At 45.2% G+C, this 27,698-nt stretch overlaps 1 protein-coding gene across 2 annotated transcripts in view; it reads left to right on the top strand.

Annotated features, from left to right (window-relative positions):
* Positions 1–27,369, top strand: part of LOC122835406 (filamin-C-like) — a 30,638-nt gene extending 3,269 nt beyond the window's left edge. The window contains exons 2-47 of one of the 2 annotated variants that reach the window (XM_044124466.1): positions 872–1,120; positions 2,971–3,068; positions 4,091–4,241; positions 4,554–4,672; positions 4,788–4,865; positions 5,602–5,764; positions 5,857–6,057; positions 6,219–6,329; positions 6,935–7,072; positions 7,238–7,364; positions 7,449–7,585; positions 8,378–8,571; positions 8,653–8,766; positions 8,885–9,028; positions 9,180–9,303; positions 9,944–10,104; positions 10,206–10,296; positions 10,376–10,545; positions 10,632–10,749; positions 10,828–11,090; positions 11,500–12,097; positions 12,245–12,418; positions 13,134–13,296; positions 13,564–13,892; positions 14,738–14,861; positions 15,049–15,205; positions 15,291–15,480; positions 15,560–15,583; positions 15,673–15,914; positions 16,008–16,107; positions 16,181–16,321; positions 16,433–16,561; positions 16,959–17,132; positions 17,248–17,412; positions 18,335–18,538; positions 18,622–18,774; positions 19,782–19,904; positions 20,044–20,307; positions 20,390–20,659; positions 21,232–21,369; positions 21,519–21,634; positions 22,963–23,095; positions 23,205–23,381; positions 24,103–24,321; positions 24,748–24,969; positions 25,739–27,369. In XM_044124466.1, the coding sequence (XP_043980401.1) occupies positions 872–1,120; positions 2,971–3,068; positions 4,091–4,241; positions 4,554–4,672; positions 4,788–4,865; positions 5,602–5,764; positions 5,857–6,057; positions 6,219–6,329; positions 6,935–7,072; positions 7,238–7,364; positions 7,449–7,585; positions 8,378–8,571; positions 8,653–8,766; positions 8,885–9,028; positions 9,180–9,303; positions 9,944–10,104; positions 10,206–10,296; positions 10,376–10,545; positions 10,632–10,749; positions 10,828–11,090; positions 11,500–12,097; positions 12,245–12,418; positions 13,134–13,296; positions 13,564–13,892; positions 14,738–14,861; positions 15,049–15,205; positions 15,291–15,480; positions 15,560–15,583; positions 15,673–15,914; positions 16,008–16,107; positions 16,181–16,321; positions 16,433–16,561; positions 16,959–17,132; positions 17,248–17,412; positions 18,335–18,538; positions 18,622–18,774; positions 19,782–19,904; positions 20,044–20,307; positions 20,390–20,659; positions 21,232–21,369; positions 21,519–21,634; positions 22,963–23,095; positions 23,205–23,381; positions 24,103–24,321; positions 24,748–24,969; positions 25,739–25,926 (7,868 nt within the window). In that variant the 3' untranslated portion in view covers positions 25,927–27,369. The remainder of the gene's footprint in view (positions 1–871; positions 1,121–2,970; positions 3,069–4,090; positions 4,242–4,553; positions 4,673–4,787; positions 4,866–5,601; positions 5,765–5,856; positions 6,058–6,218; positions 6,330–6,934; positions 7,073–7,237; positions 7,365–7,448; positions 7,586–8,377; positions 8,572–8,652; positions 8,767–8,884; positions 9,029–9,179; positions 9,304–9,943; positions 10,105–10,205; positions 10,297–10,375; positions 10,546–10,631; positions 10,750–10,827; positions 11,091–11,499; positions 12,098–12,244; positions 12,419–13,133; positions 13,297–13,563; positions 13,893–14,737; positions 14,862–15,048; positions 15,206–15,290; positions 15,481–15,559; positions 15,584–15,672; positions 15,915–16,007; positions 16,108–16,180; positions 16,322–16,432; positions 16,562–16,958; positions 17,133–17,247; positions 17,413–18,334; positions 18,539–18,621; positions 18,775–19,781; positions 19,905–20,043; positions 20,308–20,389; positions 20,660–21,231; positions 21,370–21,518; positions 21,635–22,962; positions 23,096–23,204; positions 23,382–24,102; positions 24,322–24,747; positions 24,970–25,738) is intronic. The other variant, XM_044124468.1, reaches the window with a different exon arrangement.
* The last annotated feature ends 329 nt before the right edge of the window (positions 27,370–27,698 follow it).

Below are 27,698 nucleotides of genomic sequence, written 5' to 3'. Positions count from 1 at the left end.
CTGCGGCGGGGAAGCCGAAAAGAATCGCCAGTTGCACATGTGTCACGGCGTGTAACTCGATACCGTTTGATGGATGCCTCTCTGGCCACACGGTCACCCGTAAAGCCGGACAGACGTCGCTCCCACCTGTCTCTGCCAGTCGAGCGGCGACACATCAAACATAACCGTCTGAAAAGCGAAGCAGGCCACGTTAAAAACCGTCCTCAGTTAAGCAACTTTGTTAATCAACAAAAAAGAAGAAAACGGAAAAAAACAAACAAACAAACAAAAAAAAAACCCTTAAAGTTTCCAACTCCTCAGAGGTTGTTAATGTTTGGCTTTAATAGCTGAATTTCAGCATCCGAGTGCGACTCAGTGAGTCTCTTTGACGAACTTTTCTCCCATCTGAGAACTTTTGGAAACGAGCTGCGTGGACACCGCACTCTAATCTACACCTATTTGATTTATCTCTCTCTGGCGCAGCAACTTTAGGGAGGTAATTGAAATCCAAGTGGCATTTATGCAGAGAGGAGATCCATTTCTCCACACATCCTCAGCTGTCACTGCGTTCAGAGTGGACTATTGTGACTGCATGACAAACTGTCACAGGGTCTTCAGCCAGACAGCTGTCTTGGAGAAAATGCCTCGAGGAGCAGGGGGGGTATGGGGGGGGGGCGCGTGAGGAGTGCTGCATTCTTTACACCTCAGTACCCAGTCATCGCTTTTTTTTTTCTTTCTTAAAATAGAGCGGCCGTCTCTTAAGAACGGCAAGGAAGAGAGATTTTCAGAAAACCCTTTGCATTAAATACTTCAAAATACGTTCGATTGTCCAAACGTGTGCAACGGCTCAACCCTTCATGAACCCCATTGTCTCTCTGTTGTCTCACTACAGACAGTAAAGCCATTGTGGACGGGAATCTGAAGCTCATCCTGGGTCTCATATGGACGCTCATCCTCCACTACTCCATCTCGATGCCCATGTGGGACGACGAGGACGACGAGGAGACCAAGAAGCTGACCCCCAAGCAGCGCCTGCTGGGCTGGATTCAGAACAAGGTGCCGCAGCTGCCCATCAACAACTTCAACCGCGACTGGCGAGACGGGAAAGCCCTCGGAGCCCTGGTGGACAACTGCGCCCCGGGTAAGGAGCTCAAAGTGTCCGCTGGAAATGCTGAGTCAGAAAATGTGCGACGCAGTTGCCCTTTAACCCCTTAATGACACCGGTGTCCTCAAGTAGCTTTCTGAGTGACAGTTAAGGAGTTCAAACCCCACTTTGTGATCCCAGGTCACTTTATAAAAAGGTAATCAATGATCACCGTTCAAATATCGTCGTCACAGAGTGTCTATTTTGTGTTTCGTTACATTATAAAGTAGGTTTCTGATTGTGCTGGGAGAGCTGTCCTGTCAGCTGTTCCATGATAACTAAACCATCTGACTTCCAGTGTCACAAAGCCCACAGGCCCAAGTCTGGCTTTAGTGTTTATAGCCTCGGTGCTGCACAACACTCCCAAATTTAGGCACCATTCCTCCTCTTCCATCGAGGGGAATTGTGGGGGAGGGGTGGAGGTGTGAGGGAGGATGTTTGGCTGCAACAAAATGCAGCGTAATCTGGCACAGGGAGTTGCTTAAGCCTCAGATCCAACGACCACAAGGACGCTGAGTTGATCAACGGCCAGCCGAGGCTTTCGCCTCCAACAATGAATGCTAAAGAGCGAGTCCTCCCTCGGGTTCGCCTCGCCAAGAGCAAAGTGGGGGAGTAAGAAACGTGGAACACCGTGTTTGACTGTGTTTATAGGAGCCATTGATCTGAGGAGACGCATCTTTTAAACACAGTGCTGCTGCAATGACCATACAAGGTCGATTTTGTCTCATCTGCTGGTGCTAAGGCAAGACGAGAAGGAAGCTGCGGTGGGTGCAGGGATTCTGTACAGTCTGCAAAAGTCTGGAACACTGTGGGGTATGTGTCACCCACTGGCAAATCGATCATAGATTAAATATTTGAATTTATTCCCTATTCTATTGTATAAAGGTTGTAGCAATTCATCCACACTTCCTTCCTTTGCAAAGCTACAGAAATACTTGACGTGATTTCATTGTGAGATTTAGAACTTTGGACATTTTGATCTGAAATTCTTGTCACATTAATGTACAGGAACCGTGTTAGAACCACTAAAGTTCTTTATTTAACTCAAATTTATAAAAGCATATTCACTAAGCAGGCTATGACAAAGCCGAACAGTAGGATAGATAACTCCTCTTTTGTTTTTATAACCATATATAGTTCTTCTTTATGTTATGTTTACTGCTACAGAGTACAGACCCACTAATAAGTTAGAATATTATTGAAAAACTTGTTTATTTCAGGAACCTTACCACTAAGTGAAACAAACTGCATCGATTAATTACACAAAGTCGAATGTTTGAATGCCTTTACTTCTGCTAATTATGATGATGATTTTCATCATTTTCATATTGCTTCAAACCAATAAAAAAACTATTTTTAACAACAGAAAGTACTTTAAAGCTGATAAACGAGACTCATATTCTAATTTATTGAATATGATACACCACTCAGTTTTTTGTTTTTTTTAATAAGAAACCCATGTGTCCAGTGGTTCTGTGTCAATATTGATCACATCATAGCATTCTGTGGTGCGCTTTCCTGGGCCTTCTGAGTGAGTGACCACTCCATTGCCAGCACTAATCCAATTTAGGCATTAGCAGCCCGGAGCATGCGAGACTCAGCCGCAGCGAGCGCACTGCTGTGTCTGTCGAAGCTGCCTCTTGTGAATTCCCGATAGAGACATCCGCTGTCACACATACAGAATCGCTTGCAGCAGGGCAGCGTGGGTAAGGTCAGCCAGTCTCGCAGTGCTATACAAGCGCTGCAGAGATAGCACTGACAGCCTAAGTGGCCTTTTTATAGCGGCTGCCTTTCGTTAGACCGGTTGCACGCCTTTTCCTAATTGGCCTCTTTTGCGTTCCTGCTAGGTCTGTGTCCCGACTGGGCAGAGTGGGACCCCAATCATCCCGTGCAGAATGCCAGAGAAGCCATGCAACAGGCCGACGACTGGCTGGGCGTCCCTCAGGTAAGACCCGTCCCAGACGCCCGGCGCGGGGTGCGACTCGCCGCTCTGCACCGTGAGCCTGATCTCATTTGGGAACAACAAACAGAAGCAGGGATGTTTGCTTTGTTCTCCTTCAAGTCAAAAATGAAATCGCAGAAGAAGCACAGAGCAACCCAAAGCAGCCAATAGTTTGCCAGTGCAAACATCTAATTAGAAAAAAAAAATATTAGTAATTAAAAACAGGATTATGTTTGAGGCTGGTGTTTTCCCAGGATAACATCCAGGGGAATGAAATGAAATATTTATTACCCAGCTCTGCCTCCCCTCTCATCCCCAACCGCTTCCATCGTCTTTTTTTTGTACCTCTCGGTAGGCGATTACGTTTTATTTGGTAAAGTTCACGAATTTGTTGTGAGATTTCTCAACACACTCCAAGCCGGCAAATAAATCATGTACATTTGTAAGCGTTCCCCTGAATAACAATGGGCACCATGCGGGCTGTTTACTTGTTTTGCTAAGAGACGTTGTTATCTATTCCCAGCGAGCATTTGCTTGTGTTAGATAGCCAGTGGTGTAATGTCACGGCTCTGCAGGCCTTTGGGTGGGTGGGCGGGTGGAGGGGACTGGAATCCAGTGTGGTGTTGTTAAGTAGATGTGGGGAGAGGTCTGGCTCAGGATAAATTCCCCCATGGTGGCTTAACCCTGTTGTCCTAAGGTTAAATATAACCGTTGTGAAGCGTGGCTTTGTGCCACTGTGCGATACACAGGCAAACAAGTGCCTTAAGAGAGAGAGAGACAGAGAAGTCAGAGGTGGAGAGAATAAATGCGTTTAATCCTTAAATCCAATTCTATTATGCCGAAAAAGTAATCCACACCCTTGTTGAAAATGACGTACAGTTCATTTAAGAATCAGTTTTCATTTGGGGTTTTTTTTCTCTCTCTCTCTTTTTTTTTTTTTTAAATGAAAACCAAAGCCTATCTTTGCACAGAAACATCCTGGGCAGTTTGAACAATTAACCCCTGCAGCGCATTCTGGGTTTCAGGTGATCGCCCCTGAGGAAATCGTGGACCCAGATGTGGACGAGCACTCGGTCATGACGTACCTGTCTCAGTTCCCCAAGGCCAAGTTGAAACCCGGCGCTCCTCTAAAACCCAAGCAGCTTTTCCCAGACAAGGTTAAAGCGTATGGACCAGGTATGCAAGCTAGAGCCTAACTTTTCTGTCCACATGCAGAAAAGTTAGAGGGTAAATTGTCCAAACAAGGCACCGTATGCAAGCTAAATTAAAAATGTCAAAGATTTTGTACTGTAATATTTTGTCCGAGTCTTCCTGAAACTCTGTGCCCTCCTTCCTCACGTAGAATCACTCAATTCTGTTAATTTATTGAAAGAATAATATCTGTTTGAGATTTTTATTTTATTTTATTTGTTACAATTTCCTGTTTCTGACAGGCTGCCTCACCTACAGCCTCTTCTCTCTCTCTCCTCTCTCTTCCTCTCTTTCCAGGTATTGAGCCTCATGGCAACAAAGTCCTGCAGCCCGCCGTGTTCACGGTGGAAACTCTGGAGGCGGGCAGCGGGGAAGTCTTGGTGTTTGTCGAGGATCCTGAAGGACACAAAGAGGAGGCAAGTCATAAATCTCAACATCCGTTCAGCTGACTCTTCAAGTTCTTGCAAAGTGTGTCATCTTTTCTTGGGATTTAATTTTTTGACTTTTTTTTTTTTTTTTTTTACTCTCTAGGCCAAAGTTAAGCCCAACAAAAATAAGAATGGAACCTACACTGTCACCTACCTTCCAAAAGTGGAGGGTGTCCACAAGGTCAGAGCAAACCCACTGTTCTTTTCTTATTAACTTTAGGGTTACTAATTAATATATTTGCAACATAATTCTTTAGTATTACTTTTATTTAGGACAATAAACCCCACTAAAGAACACAAATAACATGAGTATTATACCGTGTTATCATTAAAATAGAACTTATCTTATAATCATTATCACTTGAGCAAAAATAATATTATATTCAGTGATAGAAACAGACAAATAATAATGTTTTTTTTTTTCAATTGCAAGAGCAATATCAATACCTTTTTTTAATGGAAAATTGGACAGTATTGCTGCCATGCCAAACTGCCAGTGTTTAGTATAAAAAACCTGAAAAAATAGAAGATATTTTAGAAGATAAATAAATACATGTTTTTTCTTTCCTTTTTTTATAATTAAGTGATTGAAATTTAAACGTATAAGTGGGCAAAAATATGTCATTCTGTGTCATTCTGTATGCCGTACATGTGCTTTTCTCATAATTGTGTAAAACCATGAAAGTGCGTCAGGAAAACATTGTTAGAACAGTGATCTTACTCTCTTTTAATAACAATTTTTAACATCCTATACAGGAGAAATATTTAGTGATGTGGGCAACCTGTCTAATAATCGTACACCCCCAAATCTGATCGTGTCCTGCCAGAAATCGAGGCGTGTTTTTATTCCTCAGACCTTGGATTCCACAGGATTTCACCCTGTCTTTCATTTCCCTTCCCTTCTTCTTCGACTGTAGGTGAAGGTTCTGTTTGCAGGTCAGGACATCGACAAGAGCCCCTACTCCGTCAATGTGGCTAAAGCAATGGGCGACCCAAGCAAAGTGCACGCCCGGGGCCCAGGTTTGGATGCTACAGGCAACGTGGCCAACAAGCCAACCTACTTTGACATCTACACAGCTGGTACTTACTAAAACACACTTTATCCACCAGAACTTTTGATTAAAAAAAACCCCTTCCTTGGTGCTAACCCTGTATGTCTTTGTCACGCTCAGGCGCTGGTACTGGTGACATCAGCGTGGTCATCGTTGATCCGCCGGGTAAAAAGGACACTGTGGAACTCATCCTGGAAAATAAGGGCGACAGTGTTTTCCGTTGTACCTATCGCCCGGTGCTGGAGGGCCCTCACACCATCCACGTGCTGTTTGCTGGCCAGGAGATCCCCAAAAGCCCTTTCAATGTCAACATCGCGGAGGGTGAGCCATCCGTCTGCGTTGTCCATTAACACTCAGACAAATCAGATTTCTTAGTGGGCAAGCGATCTATCTGTCACAATTTTCCGCCATATAGTTTTTTTCCCTGGAAACAGTCGAGCCTTCCTCTACTGTCCGTAACCCACGCTGTCTGTCATTTCTAGCTCCGGCAGTTGCTCCTCCCCCAGGAGGAGCTCCTCTGCAGATAGCTCCTCAGTCAGTGCGCACCCCTCCTGGAGCGAAGGGTGTCCCTCCCTCAAAACCTGGCCGTCCAAGTTAGTATGCATCTGATAGGAGGGGCTTGTCAAACCATCCCAGCTCCATCCCTCCTATGCCAGGCTCTGTGCTTTCCTGAAACTTAAGGGCGCCGCGGCGCAACGCCTTGCTTGGTTTGCTTGTTCCGTCTTCTCGCTGCTTGGTGGCTCAGTCCTTTTCAGAAACCGTCAGTGTTGTACAAATAGTTTCATAGAGGTTGAGTGTCTTTACGTTTGCATTTCTGTGAATTGCTGCGTTCTTCCTCGTTTCGGTATCTCTGCCTGTGGTGTTGACATGTTTGTTTTCCCATCATGTCTAAAGTTTGCATCAGCTGTCTCTCCTTTTCAAAGCCTGCCTTCAACAGTTTTAAGTGACTTGACTGAAATGTTGGCGGATGCTCCTCTTTCTGCACTGCAATGTGTTAGTTTATCCCTTTGCGTTGTGTATCTGGTCTAGTGTGTTGTTCCCAAAAAAAAAAAAAGCATCATTGTTGTTTTCAGGATCTTTTTTGTCAGCATTTAAAGACTCTCCAGCGAATTCAGCTTGGATACTAACATTACTGTCAAACCACTGTCCCTGTTTCCCCCCCGGAAATAATTTTCTCTCTTGCACTTCTTCCTTTCAGCCATAAACCCCAACGCTTGCAGAGCTACTGGCAGAGGACTCCAGCCTAAAGGCGTGAGAGTGAAAGAGGTGGCAGACTTCAAAGTTTTCACCAAAGGAGCTGGCAGCGGTGCCCTGAACGTCTCTGTCAAAGGACCAAGTGAGTCACACAGACTCCTTTTTCTCTCCATCGCTTTCTTCTCTTTCCCCTTCTTAACGTCTTCTGTAGTTTGAGCTCAGTGTCTGAAGGTTTTATTCACATCTGCGCATCACGCGGTTCTGAGTGAAGAGTCAGACTATGCTAAACCTCTGTGTTCATCCTCAGCTGGAGCGGAGGAACAAGTGAAAGTGCGAGATGCCGGGAACGGGGTGTACGAGTGCGAGTATCACCCACTGAGTCCCGGTAAATACACAGTGAGCATCACCTGGGGAGGCCAGCCAATCGCGCGCAGGTAGGATCCCGGCGCCGCCTTCAGCCTCTTTGTCCTCGTATATTATCAGGCTTAAGCCGAGTGACGTTGTTGTGTGCGTCACAGCCCCTTTGAAGTGGAGGTGGGAGGTGAAGCAGGTTTTCAGAAGGTGAGGGCCTGGGGCCCGGGTCTGAAGACTGGCATGGTGGGAAAATCTGCTGATTTTGTGGTCGAAGCTATCGGCACTGAAGTTGGAACTCTGGGTAAGACTGTCAGCTCGTCAAACTGTTCTGAAGCCTCTTGCGGCCACACTGACATTCTTTTAAAGTTTTTCCATTTTCTGTATCTACAACACAACCCCACACAGAGATTGTGAGGCGTAAAGAAAATTATACACCTTAGTTAGAAACTAGACTCAGCATGTGTGCAGTTCTGTCTTGGTATAAATCCAGCAGTACTGAGAAGACCGTAGAGGTTTGTTGGAGAAACGTTAGAGAACAAACAGCATCATAGAGAACACAGCAGCTAGCTCAGGGATGAAGTGAAGAAGTTTAAAGCGAGGTTAGGTTGTAAATCAACGTCACCAGCTTTGGATATATCAAATTTCTCTGTTCAATCCAGCATCTGAAAATAGAAATAGTGTGACGCAACTCCAAACCTCCAAAGTCCAAAGGGTTTGAATGAAGAACAGTTATTAAACTGAATGATTTCCATTTATTCTATAGTCGTTAGGTATATTTTATAATGATGTGTTCCTGGAAACTGTAAAAAATATTTTGCTTTTTTGTAAAACTGCTAAGCTTATTATTTATTTGTAGTTTGATACAGACTAGTATTTTGGACAACGTCAAAGACGCTAGAACGCGGATGTACTCCTAAGCTGACAGGAAAGCCAAGTCAATCACTGTAAAGCTAATGATATCTCTGCATAGATCCACGGCTCAGAAAAAATACATAAAAGTTTGCGGGCGAAACGAGACAAAATGTGAGAAAGTCAATGTGCATACTTTTGCTAGCCAGGCTTTTTACGGCCTCTGAATGTTAAATTCCCCCAGGCTTCTCCATCGAAGGCCCGTCGCAGGCTAAAATCGAGTGCGATGACAAGGGCGACGGCTCCTGTGACGTGCGCTACTGGCCCACCGAGCCTGGCGATTACGCCGTCCACGTCATCTGTGACGACGAAGACATCAAGGACAGCCCCTTCATGGCTCACATTCTTCCTGCTGTTAACGATGTTTTCCCAGAAAAGGTAACTCCTGTTCATGTCAGTATAACACCACATTTCAAGAACTTTTATTTGTTGCATTTAAAATAAACCAAAAAAATGCAGGTAAAAGCTTATGGACCAGGCTTGCAGCCAACTGGGGTCATCGTAAACAAATCCACCGACTTCACCATTGATGCCCGCATGGCTGGGAAGGGCCACCTGAAGATCTACGCCCAGGTATGGAGTTGCACACACGTTTGCAGAGCCTTTATTTTTATTCATAGGGATGTGGCTTTTATATCGCATAAACCTGGCACACAGCAGAAGTGACTGCGAGGCTTGTGTGTCTACCCAGGATGCCGAAGGCTGCACCTTCAATATCAAGATCACAGACAGGGGAGATAGCACGTTCGTGTGTGCCTACACTCCTGTCAAACCCATTAAACACACCATCATTATCACCTGGGGGGAGGTCAACGTGCCCAACAGCCCCTTCAGGGTAAGATACATGCTCAGCCACGGATACGGCATGTAAAATTAAATCAATCTAATGCGATGACACTTTACCAAATATAGATAAAGTAAGAGGACTGCAGAAGTTGCACTTCAGCTCGCCTGCCTCTGCTTTAAGTACAATGTGGATTTATTAGGTGCTGGTTGGAGAGGGCTGTCATCCCGACAAAGTCAAGGTCTATGGGCCCGGAGTGGAGAAGACGGGGCTCAAAGCGAACGAGCCGACGTACTTCACCGTGGACTGCAGCGAGGCCGGCCAAGGTGAGCGTGCCCGAGTAGCTGATGTGAGCGGTTAGGAAAGGCTCTCCTGGGTGTTGGCTGACTGAAAAGTTTCCTCCAGCTTGTGATTTATAAAAAGGAGAACCGGTGACTCTCATGCAGCACAGTATATGATTGCTGATACAAAGGTATCAGTAATACTCTTGGCTTGGAAGTAAATCAACAACAATACTATGGGGATAAACACATGATCAATATCAATAGATAATACCTCAGAAAGAATATTGAATAATTTCATTGAACTCCGATCCAGAACCAAACAGCATTGTGGGGGATGTAGGCAGAAGAAAAGGTTTAGCTGCTCAATGTCCCACGACCAGCTAAGCTAGCTTCCTCTTTGGTAAATAAACAGAACGGTGTGGAGTGGGAGGGAAAAATGAGCACAACTCCAGATAAAAGAGTGGCTAAAAAAGAGAACGATCACGTCACCAGACCGGCAGCATTTGGAGATATTTAAAACAAAAAACTAATCAATAATTATTGATATCAACTGATATGAAACTTTTATATCGCGATAAATTTTTCAGCCATTATATTCCAGCCCAAAATCCAGCCCTGGTTTGTTACTTTATCTTCTCTTGATTAAACTTTTTTAAAATTTATTATTTATATGCACCATTAGGAGACATCAGCATCGGAATCAAGTGCGCCCCGGGGGTGGTCGGGCCTGCAGAGGCCGACATCGATTTTGATATCATCAAGAATGACAATGACACCTTCACTGTCAAATACACTCCTCCCGGCCCGGGCCGGTACACCATCATGGTGCTGTTTGCTGACCAGGTAGGAATTTGGAGCTGACATGCAAGAGACAGCTGCCATCCGCTGTATCTATCCACCTGTTCAAACTCTGTCATCCTGATGGTCTCTAATGCTTTCATCAGGAAATTCCTATCAGTCCATTCAAAGTGAAGGTGGACCCCTCCCATGACGCTGGCAAAGTGAGAGCGGAGGGTCCTGGACTCAACAAGACAGGTGAGGTCTATTTCTGCCTCAATCGCGGCTAAATCTGATGGTTTGACTGGCATCGCTTAGAAAATGCTTGTTCTTTCAGGTGTGGAAGTGGGCAATCCAACCCACTTCACCGTCTACACAAAGGGAGCTGGGAAAGCCAAACCTGAGGTCCATTTTGCAGCGTCAGGCCCCGGGGAGGCGGTTCGTGACTTTGAGATAATCGATAACCATGATTACTCCTACACTGTGAAGTACACGGCTCTTCTGCAGGTACAGAGAGCTTCGGTTTGACAACAGTCATCATGCGTAACAACGCCTCACGTTAGTAAATATTCAATCTTCTCTTTTTTAATCAGGGTAACATGGCTATTTCCGTGACTCACGGAGGAGATCCCATCCCAAAAAGCCCCTTCCACATCACGGTGGCACCAGCTTTGGATATCGGAAAAGTGAAAGTGGAAGGGTTAGATACCAGTAAGTATCATCCACATTTTCACACACTCCGTGTATAAGCAGTACTAGTTAAGAACCTCGCTGCACTCTCACTTGCAGAAGTGGAGGTTGGGAGGGATCAGGAGTTCACTGTTAACACGAAGGGAGCCGGTGGCCAGGGCAACGTAGGAGTTAAGATGACTTCTCCCTCTGGCCGACCAATCCCCTGCAAGCTGGAGTCAGACAAAGCCAAAAGCACTCACGGTGTGAAGTACATTCCCCCAGAGGAGGGCCAGTACAAGGTTGATGTCACCTATGATGGGAACCCTGTGCTGGGGAGTCCCTTTGGGGTTGAAGCGGTCATACCAGCGGATCCCTCAAAGGTAAAAGTTACAAGTACACCCTTCAACAATACAGACTTTTGCAGACTTGTGAATAACTATGAAATGGAAGATTAATGACACATGGTTTTATAAGTAATAATAAAAACAGTATTATTTTTCTTTGACTGCTTGTACTTTGATACTCCTCAATCAGAAGTCTTCAGCACTTGTCTTCAAGGTTTGGTTCAGTTGTGTTGGAACAGAAATGCATGTAAAAGTTGCTCTGGAGGACAAGAGTGGTGCCACCAATTGCGCTCAGAAATCACTTTACCAGTAAAATTAACCTTAGTAGAAATACAGCTGCTTTGTGGAAACCACCAGCTGTATTCTTATGGATTTACAGTTTGCGGTTGTAACATGACTTTTTCAGGGTATTTCAGTCAAAACTGATTTGGCTGTTACATTACAGGTGCGAGCCTTTGGTCCAGGCCTGCAGGGCGGCATTGTGGGTAAACCAGCTCCCTTCACCATCGATACAAAAGGAGCTGGTGCTGGTGGTCTTGGCCTGACAGTCGAGGGTCCCTGTGAGGCGAAGATTGAGTGCCAAGACAACGGCGATGGCACGTGCTCAGTGGCGTATCTTCCCACCGAGGCGGGCGAGTATGCCATCAACATCCTGTATGCCGAGCGGCACATCCCCGGTTCTCCTTTCAAAGCAGCTGTCCGCCCGGCCTTCGATCCCAGCAAGGTGACGGCTAGCGGACCGGGCCTGGAGAAGGCCAAGGCGGGTGAACCAGCCGCCTTCACTGTGGACTGCACCGGAGCAGGCGACGCAGAGCTTACCATCGAGATCGTGTCCGAAACTGGCGTTAAGGCCGAAGTGCACATCCAGAAAACATCAGAGGGCACCTTCTCCGTCACGTACATCCCATCCTTCCATGGCACTCATACCATCACCATCAAGTACGGCGGGCACGCCATTCCCTACTTCCCAAAGGTGCTGCAAGTAGAACCGTCTGTGGACACCAGTGGGGTTCATGTTTATGGGCCTGGAGTGGAGCCGAGAGGTAATATTCGCTTTGCTATTCGACAAAATCCACTTCACCAACGCTTTGTGTCTAAATCAATATGAGTAAGGGCGCGTGATGACTTGGCATTATGGAGCACATTTGATGCAGGGCAGCAAATCACCAGAAGTGCTTTTGTGTTTCAAGGGGTCCTCAGGGAAGTCACAACCCACTTCATTGTGGATGCGCGTGCCCTCAGCAAGGCTGGAGGCAACCGCGTGAAGGTTCACGTTGTCAACCCTTCTGGCTCCAACACGGACACCTACATCACTGACAAGGGAGACGGCACTTACAGAGTGGAGTACACGGCCTTTGAGGACGGTAAGAGCAGAGAGAGAAGACACGACTCTTCAATACATTTAATTTAACTGCGTTGACTTAAACACACGTTAGATATTCCATGTAATGCAGAGGATTTTACCTGGACAGGAAAGAGCTCACACAGATGGACAGAAAAAGCACTAACAGGTTCTTGATTTTGGTGCCGTTCGGGGAATAAAGACGGAGCAAGCGAGGTATGGGGTATAAATACAGAATGATGCAGTCAAGCAATGATGTGAGGGACAGAGATCAGGTAGACAGGCTCTGCTTTATAAATAGTCTGCTGTGGAACAGAAGCTCTTAACCAGGCAGGTATGTGTGCTGAAGGCTGCCTGCACACAGGGAATGACAGAGGGGGATATTAATAGAGACCTATAACACAAAGCTAAGAGATCACAGAGCTCTTCTCGTTTCACCAGACATCTTCTAGTACTGTAGCCGTGTGGCTGGGAATCTGCCTTATAGGCCTACTGAGAGCACTCTGTCAGAAAAATGTTGTAACAGAATAATGAATAGGGAACAGATGTAACGCCTTGTATGTTCACCCGAGCGTCTGCACTCTAGATAGCATCTTTTATAAATAAACAGATGTTTATCTCCCTAAAAGGGAGTTTTTGCCTGCCTACAATTACAAGCAAGAGTGCAACAACTGAGTATTTTTGCCTGTTATGAGAATGTTGTTAAGATTTTTTTGTTCTTTTTTACGTGTGAGCAGGTATGCATCTGATTGAGGTCCTGTACGATGGCGCGCCCGCTCCTAAGAGTCCCTTCAGAGTGTTTGTGGTGGAAGGATGCGATCCAACCCGTGTGCGTGCGTTTGGACCGGGTCTGGAGGGAGGAATAACCAACAGGCCTAACTGTTTCACAGTGGAAACCAGGTAACATTTAATCACACAAATGGGAAATAATATCATATTTTCATCTATATTAAACAGCACACAACAAAACAGAAATGAGTTTTTCTCGGATCTATAATGTATTACTGGAAAAGAATACACATATATATATATGTTACTTACCTACTTGTAAGCTAGTTACAATCATGTATGTTTCAGCTTTTGTTTCCTGAGTGGACTAGATTTTAGGAAGGAAAAAAGGTGTGATAGAGAAAAGATGAAGGAAACATGTTGGCTTCTTTCCCTCAGGGGTGCCGGTACAGGAGGCCTGGGTCTGACCATCGAGGGAGCCTCGGAGGCCAAAATATCCTGCAAGGACAACAAAGATGGCAGCTGCAGCGTTGAGTACGTCCCCTTCACTCCTGGAGACTATGACGTAAATATCAACTATGGAGGCCAGCCGATCCCCGGCAGTCCGTTCCGTGTGCCTGTGAAGGACCCGGTAGATCCGACCAAGGTGAAGTGCTCCGGTCCAGGACTGGGCGCCGGAGTGAGGGCCCACGTTCCTCAGACTTTCACAGTAGACTGTACGCAGGCTGGACAGGCGCCACTGGATGTCAAACTCTACGGACCCACAGGTAGAACTTAGGACAAGTATAAAAATCTTTAAAGGGAGGTTAAAAGGTTGTAGGCAGACAATATCTAACCTACATTCTACTTCATTTAGTGTAGATCCAGATTAACTGGTCTTGGATGCTAAAGCTGGCATTCAGTTAGCTAAGAGGGGGAAAAAAAACACAGGTGCAATAAGACTGTCTAAAATCGTTGTCTATCTCAAAACCATAGTAACAGTTTTGTGATGTAGCGAACCTTTTGTCGCATTAACTTCAGGAAGTTATTTACAAAATCTACTGAGGTACGCCACAAATAATCTTCCCTGTGAAACACTTGCTGAGAAGCAAACATGTAAACCATTTCTAACAGAGAGCTAAAGCAGTGTAAATACTAATGATTAGCATTAATCGCTTGAACGTCCTTGTTTTTAAGGTTTTGTTTTTCTGTCAGAAAACTAGAGACGTTTATTGTGTAAAGTTCTCTATATATGTTCCACATAGGAAGATAATTGGTGGTGCACCACTTTCTACATGTACTTCCAAAGTTATGAGTCAGGCAAATCAGACTTTATTTGTTGAACACTTGTCATATTGCCACTGTGCAGCCTGCAAAAGAACCAAACAAACAGAAAATTATTTAATTAATTCAGTAACCAATCCAGTTCAGACTAGCCGTTAGCTTCGATGCCTGGGACTCTGGGTTTCTGCTACACAAAAAAATGCTAAAGAGTTATCTACTGGAACTAAGATAATAACTGCTTGTAACCTTTCCACACAACCTCACTTTAAACATTCTGAATTATTCCCTTAACCTTTCACACTTTGCTCGGTTAAGCGAATTAAGAATGCAATATTTCTGTGTGTTGCAGGCACCGTGGAGCCGGTGGGTGTGAAGAATAACGGCGATGGCACCCACACAGTTCACTACACCCCGGCGCAGGACGGCCCCTACACTGTAGCTGTTAAATATGCAGATCAGGAAGTCCCGCACAGGTTCAGCATAAGATTAATGAGTTTATATATAGATAAAAAAGAACAACCAGGCTGTATGTTCATATACGTCTTAATTAAAGTTCCACTTGCTTGCATTAAAATAAAAAAAAGGTGTGCTTCAGCAATTTTTCTGTCCTTATTATTTTTTTTGTCTCAGACGCTCTATATTCTCTGCCCCCTTTAACAGCCCATTCAAGGTAATGTCTCAGCCTGGGCATGATGCCAGCAAGGTCCGCGCCAGCGGCCCCGGTCTAGACACCAAAGGAGTGTCTGCCAGCCTGCCTGTTGAGTTTACGATTGATGCCCGGGATGCCGGAGAGGGACTGCTCACTGTGCAGATTCTGGTGAGCTTCCGCTGCCGTGTGCGCTAATCATCGGAGCCGGGAGCTTGTTTCTCCAACGAAGCGTCATTTTGCACATCGTTCACAGGACCCAGAGGGCAAGCCGAAGAACGCGACCATCCAGGACAACAGGGACGGGACCTACACCGTGTCCTACGTGCCTGACTCCACGGGTCCTTACACGATCACCATCAAGTACGGAGGAGACGAGATCCCCTACTCGCCGTATCGAATCCAGTCGCTTCCCACGGGAGACGCCAGCAAGTGCCGCCTCACGGGTAACGAAGCCGTGCCGCGGTTTTATACTTTCAAAGCCAGTCGTTTAGCGTCGTATTCATTTCGTCCTTTAACTTGCAGTTTCAATTGGCGGACATGGAGTTTGTGAGTTTACCCTTTTCTTTTCAGCTAAATTACATGAGTTTTTCAGAAGCATAGTTTAAAATGCCTTCCTTTGTCCGCCCCCCACACAGCGAGTCTCCAGAAGCTGCAGACCTCTGAGGACACGGTCATCACGGTGGATGCCAAGGCAGCTGGGAAAGGCAAGGTGACCTGCAAGGTGCTGACTCCGCAGGGGATGGAGCTGGACATGGACGTGGTGGAGAATCACGACGGCACCTTTGACATTTACTACACGGCCCCGGAACCTGGGAAGTATGTGATCACCATCCGCTTTGGGGGGCAGAACATCCCAAAGAGCCCCTTTCATGTGGTGGTGAGTGCAGGCGTAACACATACCTGCTACAGGTGCGTGCGCTGCAAGTTCCTACATTAACAACGTATTTTTTTTGTCGTTCCGTGTCACCAGGCCTCAAACGAGCCGGTGGTTCCTCGTGACCCCGTGGATCCTCTCTTTCGTCCTGTTAACTTCCTGGTGCCGTTCACCCCACAGCAAGGAGAGATCACAGGTGAGACTGACGCATTTAAAACCCTGCGACGTTTCTCCTTTCCCCAGGTCACTGATATTTAAACACTCTGCAGGTGAGGTGCGAATGCCCTCTGGTAAGACGGCCCGCCCACACATCACCGACAACAAAGACGGCACAATCACCATCAAGTACCAGCCCACGGAGAGGGGCCTGCATGAGATGGACATCAAATACGAAGGAAATCACATTCCAGGTCAGCTTTCAGCAGCTCTTTTTTTAAAAAATGATTTTTGAATTTGTCAATGGTATTCCAATACCACTGTATGAGCAGACTAGTTATTTTTCTCCCTCTCACCCTCTGCAGGAAGCCCGCTGCAGTTCTTTGTGGATGCTGTGAACAGCGGAGTGGTGACCGCCTATGGTCCAGGTCTGAGTTACGGCATGGTCAACAGAGCTGCCACATTCACCGTGGTCACCAAAAACGCAGGAGAAGGTGACCGTGACGCAATTTTAAATGAACATTTTACATGATTTGAAGGCTTTACACTGCAAAAACACAACATTTTACAAAGTCTTTTGGTCTAGTGCAAATATCTTGATGCACTTGAAAAAAGACAAAGCTAACTTGCAAGTACATTTTCAGCAAGAAATAGGAGCTTGTTTTATGTTAGTAAATCCTTAATATTGATGAAGTATAAAAGTTTTAGAACTTTTTCTTCAATATAGAAGTTATTGACTTGAAAGAAGCTCCTGTTTTACGTATCTTGCTGGAAAGTTACTTGCAAGTTATTCTTTGATGATATTTCGATATCTCGAAACTAGAGCACAATACTTAGTGAGATTTTGTGCTTTTGCATAATGAATCTCACCCGTTCTCTTTTTTCAAACAGGTGGTCTGTCACTGGCGGTGGAGGGTCCCTCTAAAGCCGAGATCACCTGCAAGGACAACAAAGACGGCACCTGCACCGTGTCCTACCTGCCCACAGCTCCGGGAGACTACAACATCATTGTGAAGTTTGACAACAAGCACATTCCCGGCAGCCCCTTCACCGCTAAGATCACTGGTGAGGAAACGCTTCGTCTGTCTCGCAGGCAGACGTGAACGTAAACGGCTGTAAACCCGATTCCGGGGGAAGAAAAACATCTGAAGTCATCTTTTCTTTCCCTTTTGAATGTCAGGGGACGACGCCATAACCAGAACATCCCAGCTCAACGTCGGCACGGCAGCCGACGTGTCCCTGAAGATCGCGGAGACTGATCTGAGCTCCCTGACTGCCAGCATCAGAGCGCCGTCAGGCAACGAGGAGCCCTGCCTGCTCAAACGGCTGCCCAACAGACACCTCGGTGAGACAGACGCGTAGTGGGTTTTCAACTCAGAGAGATGAAAACAGAACAGAGCATTTGTAAAGCAGTGGTGGGCATGATGTAGTGGTGGGCATAATGTAGTGGTGGGCATGATGTAGTGGTGGGCATGATGTAGTGGTGGGCATAATGTAGTGGTGGGCATGATGCAGTGGTGGGCATAATGTAGTGGTGGGCATGATGTAGTGGTGGGCATAATGTAGTGGTGGGCATGATGTAGTGGTGGGCATGATGCAGTGGTGGGCATAATGTAGTGGTGGGCATGATGTAGTGGTGGGCATAATGCAGTGGTGGGCATAATGTAGTGGTGGGCATAATGTAGTGGTGGGCATAATGTAGTGGTGGGCATGATGTAGTGGTGGGCATGATGCAGTGGTGGGCATAATGTAGTGGTGGGCATGATGTAGTGGTGGGCATGATGTAGTGGTGGGCATAATGTAGGTGGTGGGCATGATGTAGTGGTGGGCATAATGTAGTGGTGGGCATAATGTAGTGGTGGGCATAATGTAGTGGTGGGCATGATGTAGTGGTGGGCATAATGTAGTGGTGGGCATGATGTAGTGGTGGGCATAATGTAGTGGTGGGCATGATGTAGTGGTGGGCATAATGTAGTGGTGGGCATAATGTAGTGGTGGGCATACTGCTTCCCAATGGAAAGTCTGAGATCTTGTCGTTCACGGAGTGCAGAGGCACGTTTAGATTTTGATTTCCAATAAAATTCTAAAGCCATTTAATATTTTCATTTTCCACCTCATAATTTCACACAGCTTTGCCTCGGTTCGTCTCATAAAATCCCAACAGAGCTGCTCACTGACGTTTTGTAGTCAGTTACAAGGAAATGCCCGTTTTTGTAATTTTTCTGTCTTGATTTCAATTTTTCTTCTCTTTGTTTATTTTGCAACAGGCATCTCTTTCACCCCGAAGGAGGTCGGCGAGCACGAGGTGAGCGTGAGGAAGAATGGGATGCACGTGGCCAACAGCCCTTTCAAAATAATGGTCGGCCAGTCGGAGATCGGCGAGGCCAGCCGAGTGAAGGCCTTCGGGAAAGGGCTGGTCGAGGCGCACACTTTTGAAATGGCTGAATTCTTTGTGGACACGAGGAATGCCGGTAGGCTCTCAGCGTCCTGACCGTTTGGCACACAGGTTTGGACAAAACACGGCTCTGAGCGTTTGTTCCGGTTTGTGCACAAGGCTACGGCGGTTTGGCGTTGTCCATTGAGGGTCCGAGCAAAGTGGATATAAACTGCGAAGACGTGGAGGACGGGACGTGCAGGGTGACCTACTGCCCCACAGAACCTGGGAGTTACATCGTCAACATCAAGTTTGCTGAAAAGCACATCCCAGGTTAGAATTAATAATATTGTGGGGGAAAAAAGAAAGGGGAGACAAGTGTGAATAGAAGAAAATTGAACAAAAAAGCAAAACTATCTGCTTAGACCAGTAGTTTGATACATTTTCTTCAATGGGGAATCCATTGATAACAACAGATTATTATATAAACGCGATAAAAAGTCCCCAGTTTGCATCGCAACCTGTTGACAAAGAAAACCTTACTTCATAAAAAAGGAAATTCCTTCCAATATTAATGCCATTCTATGGGGAAATGTTTTATATATTGCATGAAAACTGAGAAGAAAAAAGTCAGCATGTTTTTGGTGTGTTGGTTATATTATTAGAAATAGAGCTTATTTCAAGATAAATGCAAGCATTAACATATGAAACAAAAGGACATCTTCATATACTAACTAGAAAAAGTACTTTTTATCTGAAAAAATAAACAAACAAATAAACCAGATCTTTCAAATTACAAATTAGGCGTGAGCCGTATGGATTTAGGAATGTATTGCAATAATTTGTGGTGCTATGGTGATAACAATGAAGATTCTAATTTAAAAAAACAATAGCTATTTATTATTACTTATTTTTAGGTAATAAATAGTTTTACAGGACTATGCCTGCATAGTGTCACAGACACAAACCTTGATCTTGAAAAACAAACATTGCCGTTTGAAACAAACCTCTTCAGGACGCCGCTCAATAAAAGGAAGAGGGATTTATTTCACCTAACTGCTCACAGCAACTGAATATATTCACGTTTCCAAATGTACTGATATTTATTGAAGCTCTTGTGGAAGAAAAAGTAGAGAAAATAGCAAAAAAATTACATTTCTGATTATACTTTCGTTTTGTTTTTTTTTGTTGTTTTTTTTGAGCATCAGTAACTCAAATTTATCACGACAATGATAAACCATAACTCGTATCATGATAAACAATGTAATAAATGTCCACCACAACTTTGAATAAAACAACAACAACAAAAACAAACTAACATTTCTCTGTGTTTCCTGCAGGAAGTCCTTTCACTGTGAAGGTGACCGGAGAAGGGAGGATTAAGGAGAGCATTACCAGGAAGAGACAGGCTTCCTCCATCGCCTCAGTGGGCAGCACTTGCGGCCTCAACCTCAAGATCCCAGGTGAGCGCATCAGACGGCCAGAAAACGCTCGGGGAGCAGCGGTGGAGAGGCTTTAGACTAAATGAGGCCAGCGCCACACACACACACACACAACACACACACTTCCATCCGTATGCTCACTGCCGCTTCCTTTCTGCAGGAAACTGGTTCCAGATGGTTTCCGCTCAGGAGAGGCTAACCAGGACGTTCACCCGGAGCAGCCACACATACACTCGCACGGAGCGCACGGAGATCAGCAAGACCCGCGGCGGGGAGACCAAGAGGGAGGTGCGCGTGGAGGAGAGCACCCAGGTCGGAGGAGGAGGAGGAGGAGGAGGAGCGAGCCCCTTCAGAGACGTGTTCGGAGACTTTCTGGGCAGAGAGAGCCTCAGCAGCTTCGCCGGCATCGCCGCCAGACCCGAGCGTGAGTCGGACTTTGATCGAGCTGCAGTATTTGGTGCGAAAAAATCTCAACTGCATCTAACCTGGTGGGTGTGACCCGGCAGCCGACAGCGGTTCTCAGGCCATGACGGCGCAGGTGACGAGCCCCAGCGGGAAGACGGTGGACGCGGACATCGTGGACGGAGGAAGCAGCACGTACAGCGTCCGCTTCATCCCGCAGGAGATCGGACCCCACACCGTGAACGTCAAGTACAGGGGCCAGCACGTGCCGGGCAGCCCCTTCCAGTTCACCGTGGGGCCGATGGGCGAAGGCGGGGCCCACAAGGTCCGCGCAGGAGGTCCAGGCCTGGAGAGAGGCGTGGCTGGAGCGCCATGTAAGACAGAAATGATGTCAGAACTTTACAGAAGTGCATCTCAGTCATTTGAGTGTCACTGAACAGAAAGAGCCATACGATTCAAACTTTTAATTCTACCTCAAAAAAAAGAAAAAACTAATTCACCTTTTCTGAAAAAAAAAAAAAAGATTGCTATGCAAAGGAAGCTTTGAGTGCATGGACTCTCTGATGCTACGGGATACTTTACATTACTAACATGGGAATTCTTTATCACATTTTCCTTCCACCTAACTTTCCCTGTGTAGGCCTAGATAAACGGCTAGGTAACAAAGCAATTACCTAATATGGCTTGTTCTCCTGGTGAAGTTATTCTTCTGAGAAACTGAATTTCGGGTTCTCATTTGCCGTAAGCCGTAATTATCAAAATGAGCAGAAGTGCACTCTTAAAATCCAGCATCATTTGTGTAAACGAATTTGTATGAGCTGCTCTTTTAGAATGAAATGATCAGAACGAACGAGTATATCAGCAACATTCTATTAGGCTTCGATGATGTCCGTTCGTTTAGACGGACGTTTCAGACTTCGCTTCTCCTCTGTCTCGCCCGCTCTAGCCGAATTTAGCATCTGGACCCGCGAGGCCGGCGCCGGTGGCCTCTCCATTGCGGTGGAAGGCCCCAGCAAGGCGGAGATCTCCTTCGAGGACAGGAAAGACGGCTCCTGCGGCGTCTCGTACGTGGTGAAGGAGCCAGGTGAGGACTCCCCCCGCGGTCGGCTGCTCCTCGCCGATGCGCCGCCTGTTTATTTTCGTCTCCTCACCAGTTGGCTCTCCAGCTGTTCTCCCTCCGCTTCCCCGCGGTTCACTTGATTGTGAAAGTAAATAACATGTCTGCTTCCCCAGGTGACTACGAGGTGTCAATCAAATTCAACAACGAGCAAATCCCTGACAGCCCGTTCATCGTTCCGATCGCTACGCTGTCAGACGAGGCCCGCAGGCTCACTGTGACGAGCCTTCAGGTGGGTCACACACACACACACACACACACACACAGGCGATAAAAATCAAATTAATTCTCAGCACATAAAACATACACATATACAAAATATAAGAGCTGAGCAGCAGATGGTGAGTGTGATTTGTGGTGGATATTTCTGTCTCATAGCTCTTTGCCCTTGAAGTGTAATTGAACGCCAGTGTTGGAGCAGTCTGCAGGACTGTAATACTGCGACGCTGGCTGGCGATGAAGGGCTGGATTAACTGTCCCTCGCTAATGTGGGGCAATACAAGCTGTGCTATGTGGGCCCTCCGTCAGTTTACGCGTCTCTCCTGGAGCGGCGGATGAAGATACTTTTACAAGTTTACAGCCATCGCTGAGGAGCGTTTGTTTTATATGCCAACATAAAGCTAAAAACAATGTTTTTAGGGATCTGAATGACACTAAAAAACAGTTGAAGTGCCTCCGAAGTGTTTTGCGTCCGGTCGGAGCCGTTGTTTGTTCTCGCTCTAGGGGGCAACGCTTCGCTGTAAACTTTTTTTCTGCTACTCAGAAACTCAGTCTGGGCTATTTTAGAGCTGATGAGTCATACAGGTTGTGTCCCGTCCAGGTGTGGGCACAATCACTCCCTATGCGAGCCTCACATACAGTTATCATGGACATAAACCATATATATTAACTTTGGATTCTCTCTTCCAGGCCAGATGTAGCTTTGGTGGTGAGAAAATTACCGGAAAGGAAGCAAAACGTTAACAGTTGACAGCAAATAATTCAAAGTAGTAGAAGAAGAAAGGGGGAAAAAGTGGTCAGCTTCAGCGTGGACAGCGACTTTGGCATTCCAGGAGCTCAGGATCACCTTGAGCCAAGGTGGTTTCTGGGTAGATCCTGAACATTATGAGCAGTTCTCATAACGATTTGGGTTCAGGTGCCTGACACTTGAATGCAGCTTGGTGTTTCTAACAGGACCAAAATCCTAAACACAAGTCAAAAATAGCTTTGGAGGGCTTGCATTGAGCGTCCTAAACGGCCTCCTCAAAGCCCTGAGATCAAACCCGTCAAAAATTAATGGACTGATTAAAAGTGGGACTCGTGCCTGGAAACAAACCCATTTGATGATGAGAAGAGCAGGCAAATTTCCAGCAAAATGATTCCAGAAGCTTGTTGATGACTACAAAACGTGTGGCTAGGTAACGGATACAGATCCGAATACTAGTGGGTGTGCATATATTTGTATATATATGGATTTGAAAACCGTGAGTTAACTTCAAACGCCTCATTAAAAGCCTGCAATTAGTTTGTGCGGCGATGATGGCTGTAAATTTAGGTTGTGTTCATCTGGTTTCCTTCTAGGAGAAGGACCTGAAAGTAAATCAGGAGGCCTCCTTCATGGTGCAGCGCAACGGGGCCCGAGGTGTGGTCGATGCCAAAGTTCACACGCCCTCCGGATCATCTGAGGAGTGCTACGTCAGCGATCTGGACGGGGGTACGGACAGAGAACCCCGATGATCATATTTAGACCAAAAGGGAGAAAATTATTGCAGGAGGAATGATTTTCACTTTTTTTGTTGTTGTTGTTTGTTTTCTCTTCATAGACAAAAGTGCAATCCGTTTCATTCCACGCGAGAATGGCGTTCACTCCATCGATGTCAAGTTCAACGGGTGCCACATTCCCGGAAGCCCCTTCAACGTACGAGTGGGCGATCCGGGCCTGATTGCCGACCCCGGTCTGGTGACGGCCCACGGAGCCGGGCTGCTGGGAGGAACCACAGGTACGTCGCACACATGTTGGGGTGTTTACGTTCAGTAGATGAGGAGTTATATTTGTCCAACGTGCGGCCCGGGGGCCATTAGCGGGCGCTTGGCTGACTCTGTTTGGGCCGCCACAACAGGTGGCTGATGCAGATGGAGATTTTATTTAATTTCTTTCTTCTTTAATCAGAGCAAAATTATTACTGACAAGTTTTCTACAATATAAAATATTAAGTACAACACAGAGTATTTGTCTTTTAATAAATACGTTTTTTTTTGTTTTTTCATCTTAAATTTCTACTAAATAGGACCACGTTTATAAACATGTCTTCAACTTAGACTTCATAAAACCCAAATGTGCTTCTACATGGTTTATTGAACCTCTCTTAGTACGGAAAGCGAAGAGAGAGAAATTCTGTTGTTATTGCTGAGGATAGGCAGACTTTTCTATTTTCTTTATTTTTGTCATCCGAGTCCAAAAGAATATGAAGACTGGATCACTTTAAGTAACACAAAATACTCCAGTTTTGTATCTACAGTGAGTTGAATCTTCCTTTCCTTCAAAAACGGACTCGTTCACTTGTTTGATTAGACGTATTGCATGCTTAGTTTATTGTTGAGCAAAAACAAAAGCAAATTTTTTGTCGTTTTAGACAGTTTTTTTTTTTTCCGGTCCACATTGTTTGTTTGACTTGACGATTTTGGCCCCGCCGTATTAAGACCTGCCCTCCGTCCCTCCAGGTGTGCCCTCGGAGTTCGTGGTCAACACCTGCAACGCCGGCTCCGGCGCTCTGTCGGTCAACATCGACGGCCCTTCCAAGGTGAAGATGGACTGTCGAGAGTGTCCAGAAGGCTACAGGATCACATACACGCCGATGGCGCCTGGCAACTATCTCATCACCATCAAATACGGCGGACCGCAGCACATAGTGGGCAGCCCCTTCAAAGCCAAAATCACAGGTCTGCGCGACAGTCACTCTCCCATCTGATCTGTGGATGACAAATGTCACCATAATGAGACAAATGTTCTGCTGAAAAAAGCGTGGAACGTTATGTAATGTGTGTCTGTGCTCCTGTTTGATAAAAGCTGCCAGTCTGCTTCGCTGTAGCAGTTTATTTCCGTCAGGTTTTTTTAGATATGATTTTAAAAATATACAGAAGATTCAAGTTGTGGAAGTTTATTTTATCCTTGAGTCATAATAAATATTTTTTTCAGGCCACTTTTTCTCACTTTTGTGAGAACTTCTCCCAGGTGCAGCTGCTTCTGCGCTTTCCTCGTTTCGCTGTCAATACCCAGTGGGTTATGTAACTGTGTCCAAACCAATACAGTTTTAGATAAGGTTTCTTTTTTTTTTCTCTCTCTCTCTCTCTTTCCCTCTCCCGCAGGCACCCGGCTGTCAGGGGGACACAGCCTCCATGAGACCTCCTCCGTTTTGGTCGAAACTGTCACGAAGACCTCCAAAGTCGGCGGCGCCTACAGCTCGTCTTCCTCCGCCACCTCAGCCAAACTGACATGCGACGCCAGCAAGGTGGTTTGTCGCGGAGCGGGGCTGTCCAAGGCTTTGGTCGGGCAGAAAAATAACTTCACTGTTGACTGCAGCAAAGCAGGTGAGGGGAGGATAAATTTGGGAAGTGTCGGAAAATTGTCCACACATGCCAAGCGTGAGGGATTTCCATCTGCGTGGATGCATTTGTGACCGACGGTCACCGTGATCATTAAAGATGCCATCCGGGATTGTTATAAAAACACATCAGTACATGAGTAGTAAAGTTTTGACTTCCTCTGCAGGGTTTCTACAAAATTCAGTTTGGCAAAGAAAACTGAAAATAAAATAAAATAATATGCTTTGTATGTATTTCGGTTGATGACATCACAAGAGGCGCAAGAATTGAGCTCGTCTCTAAACATTATAGTGACTTTTCACAGATTTCAAGCTACATTTGCGATTTTAGGTATATTTGAGTCGCACAAAGTTTAACTTTGCATTTCTGAGTCAGAATTTGACTCAAGTGTTTCTAGGTTTTCTGAAATCCATGGAGAGTTTTCAAATTTAGCTCAAAGTGTTTTGTTGCATCTATTAAAGGCGAATTATGTTTAAAAAGCTGCAGATGTAGAGGAACAAATTATTTATAAACACACAATTAACCATATGCCTTATGTGATGTCACCGGAAGCACTTGCCAATGGGAGCTTGTTTTTGGAAGCGTTGACTTTGTCTTGATTTAATGAGCATTTACAACAAATTACCAAGACAATAAGAAAACTTACTATAACTTCTAGTTCTAAAGTTTTAATTTAACCCAAGTTTGACTGTTTTGCAAAAACAGTCAAGCTGGTAGCTTTAAATCTCAATTTTGTCTCTCTCTCTCTGTCCAGGTACCAACATGCTGATGGTGGGCGTGCACGGACCCCAAGCGCCATGCGAGGAGGTTTATGTCAAACACATGGGCAACAAGCTGTACAATGTCACCTACACCGTCAAGGACAAGGGCAGTTACACCGTCATCGTCAAATGGGGCGACGATAACGTCCCGGGGAGCCCCTACAAAGTGACTGTACCTTAAAAAAAAACCAAACTGCAAAATGCAACAATTTTAACTCCTCCGCTCCTTTCTGATCATCTGCAAAACAACGGTCAAGCTTCTTTGAGTCTTCATGCGTGAAACACAAGGAAAATCTTTGCTTGCAGCTTTATTGATGGTTGAATATGAAATGTGCCAAAGTTTTTTTTTTGTTTATTTTACACTGTGCTCCAAATGATTATGCAAGTAATATTTTCTCAGATTTTCTTAAATGGTCAATGCAAATGATGGTCAGTATAATTTTCAAGTCATGAACTATTACAGTATAAATCAAATTTTATACTGAACAAAGCTCCCCATGAGAACAGTATGCTTTTCAAAAATTAAAAACTCAAAATGCACTGTTCCAAATTATTATGCACAGAAGATGGAGTCCCAATCTTTGCGTGTGTCACCACGTCCCAACACGGCTGTGACGTGGTGGCCATCCACCACCAATCCACTACTGGATCCATCTGGACCATCCAGGGCTGCACAGCAGTCATCAGTGACCAAGTCTGTTTGAAAATTAATCTTCATGTACGGTTGGGCCCACTGCCACCGGTTCTGCTTGTGATCTCTGGTTAGGGGTCCAATAGTAGGTTGATGCACCTCAAGCCTCTGGAGGATCCTCCACCTTGAGGTTCCAGAGGCTCCAGCAGCTTCAAATAACTGTTTGCTGCTTTAAGGGCATTTTAACAGCTGCTCTCTTAATCCGATGAATCTGTCTAACAGGAACCTTCCTCATTCTGCCTTTATCTGTACAAACCCATCTTTGTTCTGAATCAGCCACAAATCTCTTCACAGTACGATGATAACGCTTCAGTTTTTGTTAAATATTTAATGTTTTCATACCTTGTCATATGCCACTACACTATCTGATGATTTTCGTCAGCAGATATTCTTTCTCTTTCCCATATTGCTTGAAACCTGTGGTCTGCTTAATAATGTGGAACATCCTTCTTAAGTAGATTTCCTTTAATTGAGCTCACCTGACAAACTCATCAACCAGCTCTCTGAAATTAATTATAGTGATTCAAAGAACCCTGACACAAAATACATCTATAAATTTAATAGCGCAACAAAAAATGTGATTTTTATGAGACTTTAATCCAATTTGCATAATAATTTGGAACATGGTGTATGAACTTCAGAAGTTGAGTAATGCACTCAAAACGTAGCTATGCATCCACATTTGCAGGAATGTAGCCGTTACAGACTTCATTAGAGGGCTGGAGTGAAGCTTGTTTAATAAAATATTCTCTGTCTCGACTGTTTGTAGACAGATGACAAAATACAGATGCTGAGACGCTGAAGTTATTGAGGTATTAATGTGTGATGTTATGTGGTTTTTGTATGGTTTAAGAATGAAAGATTGATTTTTTTGTTGTTAACCTTTTTTGGTAAGTCTCTGAAGACCTAATAAAGATTTGTTTACTAACTTTCCTGATGAATGCGATTGAAGTTATTGTTTGATTTAGTCCAGGAAAAGCAGACACTCCTTATAAAATGTGAGTTTTTATAGTTTAATCAGAGCTGCTACTGAAATCAAACATATATGTCAAAGTTCAAATTAAATCAAGCTGAAGAACAGTGGTAAGACTTGTAAGCACTCCGTCCAATCAGACAGAGCTTCTGGTATTTTGCAAAGAGCAATTGGGAGAAATGTTAAGTCTTTAGATGTGCAAAAACTCAGGCCCTCAAATGCCTTGCATCCGTAAAGGTGGTACTTCAAAGTACTGATTTGGTATTGACTGAATACATAAGCATAAGCT

The sequence above is a fragment of the Gambusia affinis genome, linkage group LG08 (assembly GCF_019740435.1).
Source record: "Gambusia affinis linkage group LG08, SWU_Gaff_1.0, whole genome shotgun sequence".
In the NCBI taxonomy this organism is placed as follows: domain Eukaryota; kingdom Metazoa; phylum Chordata; class Actinopteri; order Cyprinodontiformes; family Poeciliidae; genus Gambusia; species Gambusia affinis.
This window is presented reverse-complemented; position numbering and strand designations above follow the sequence as displayed.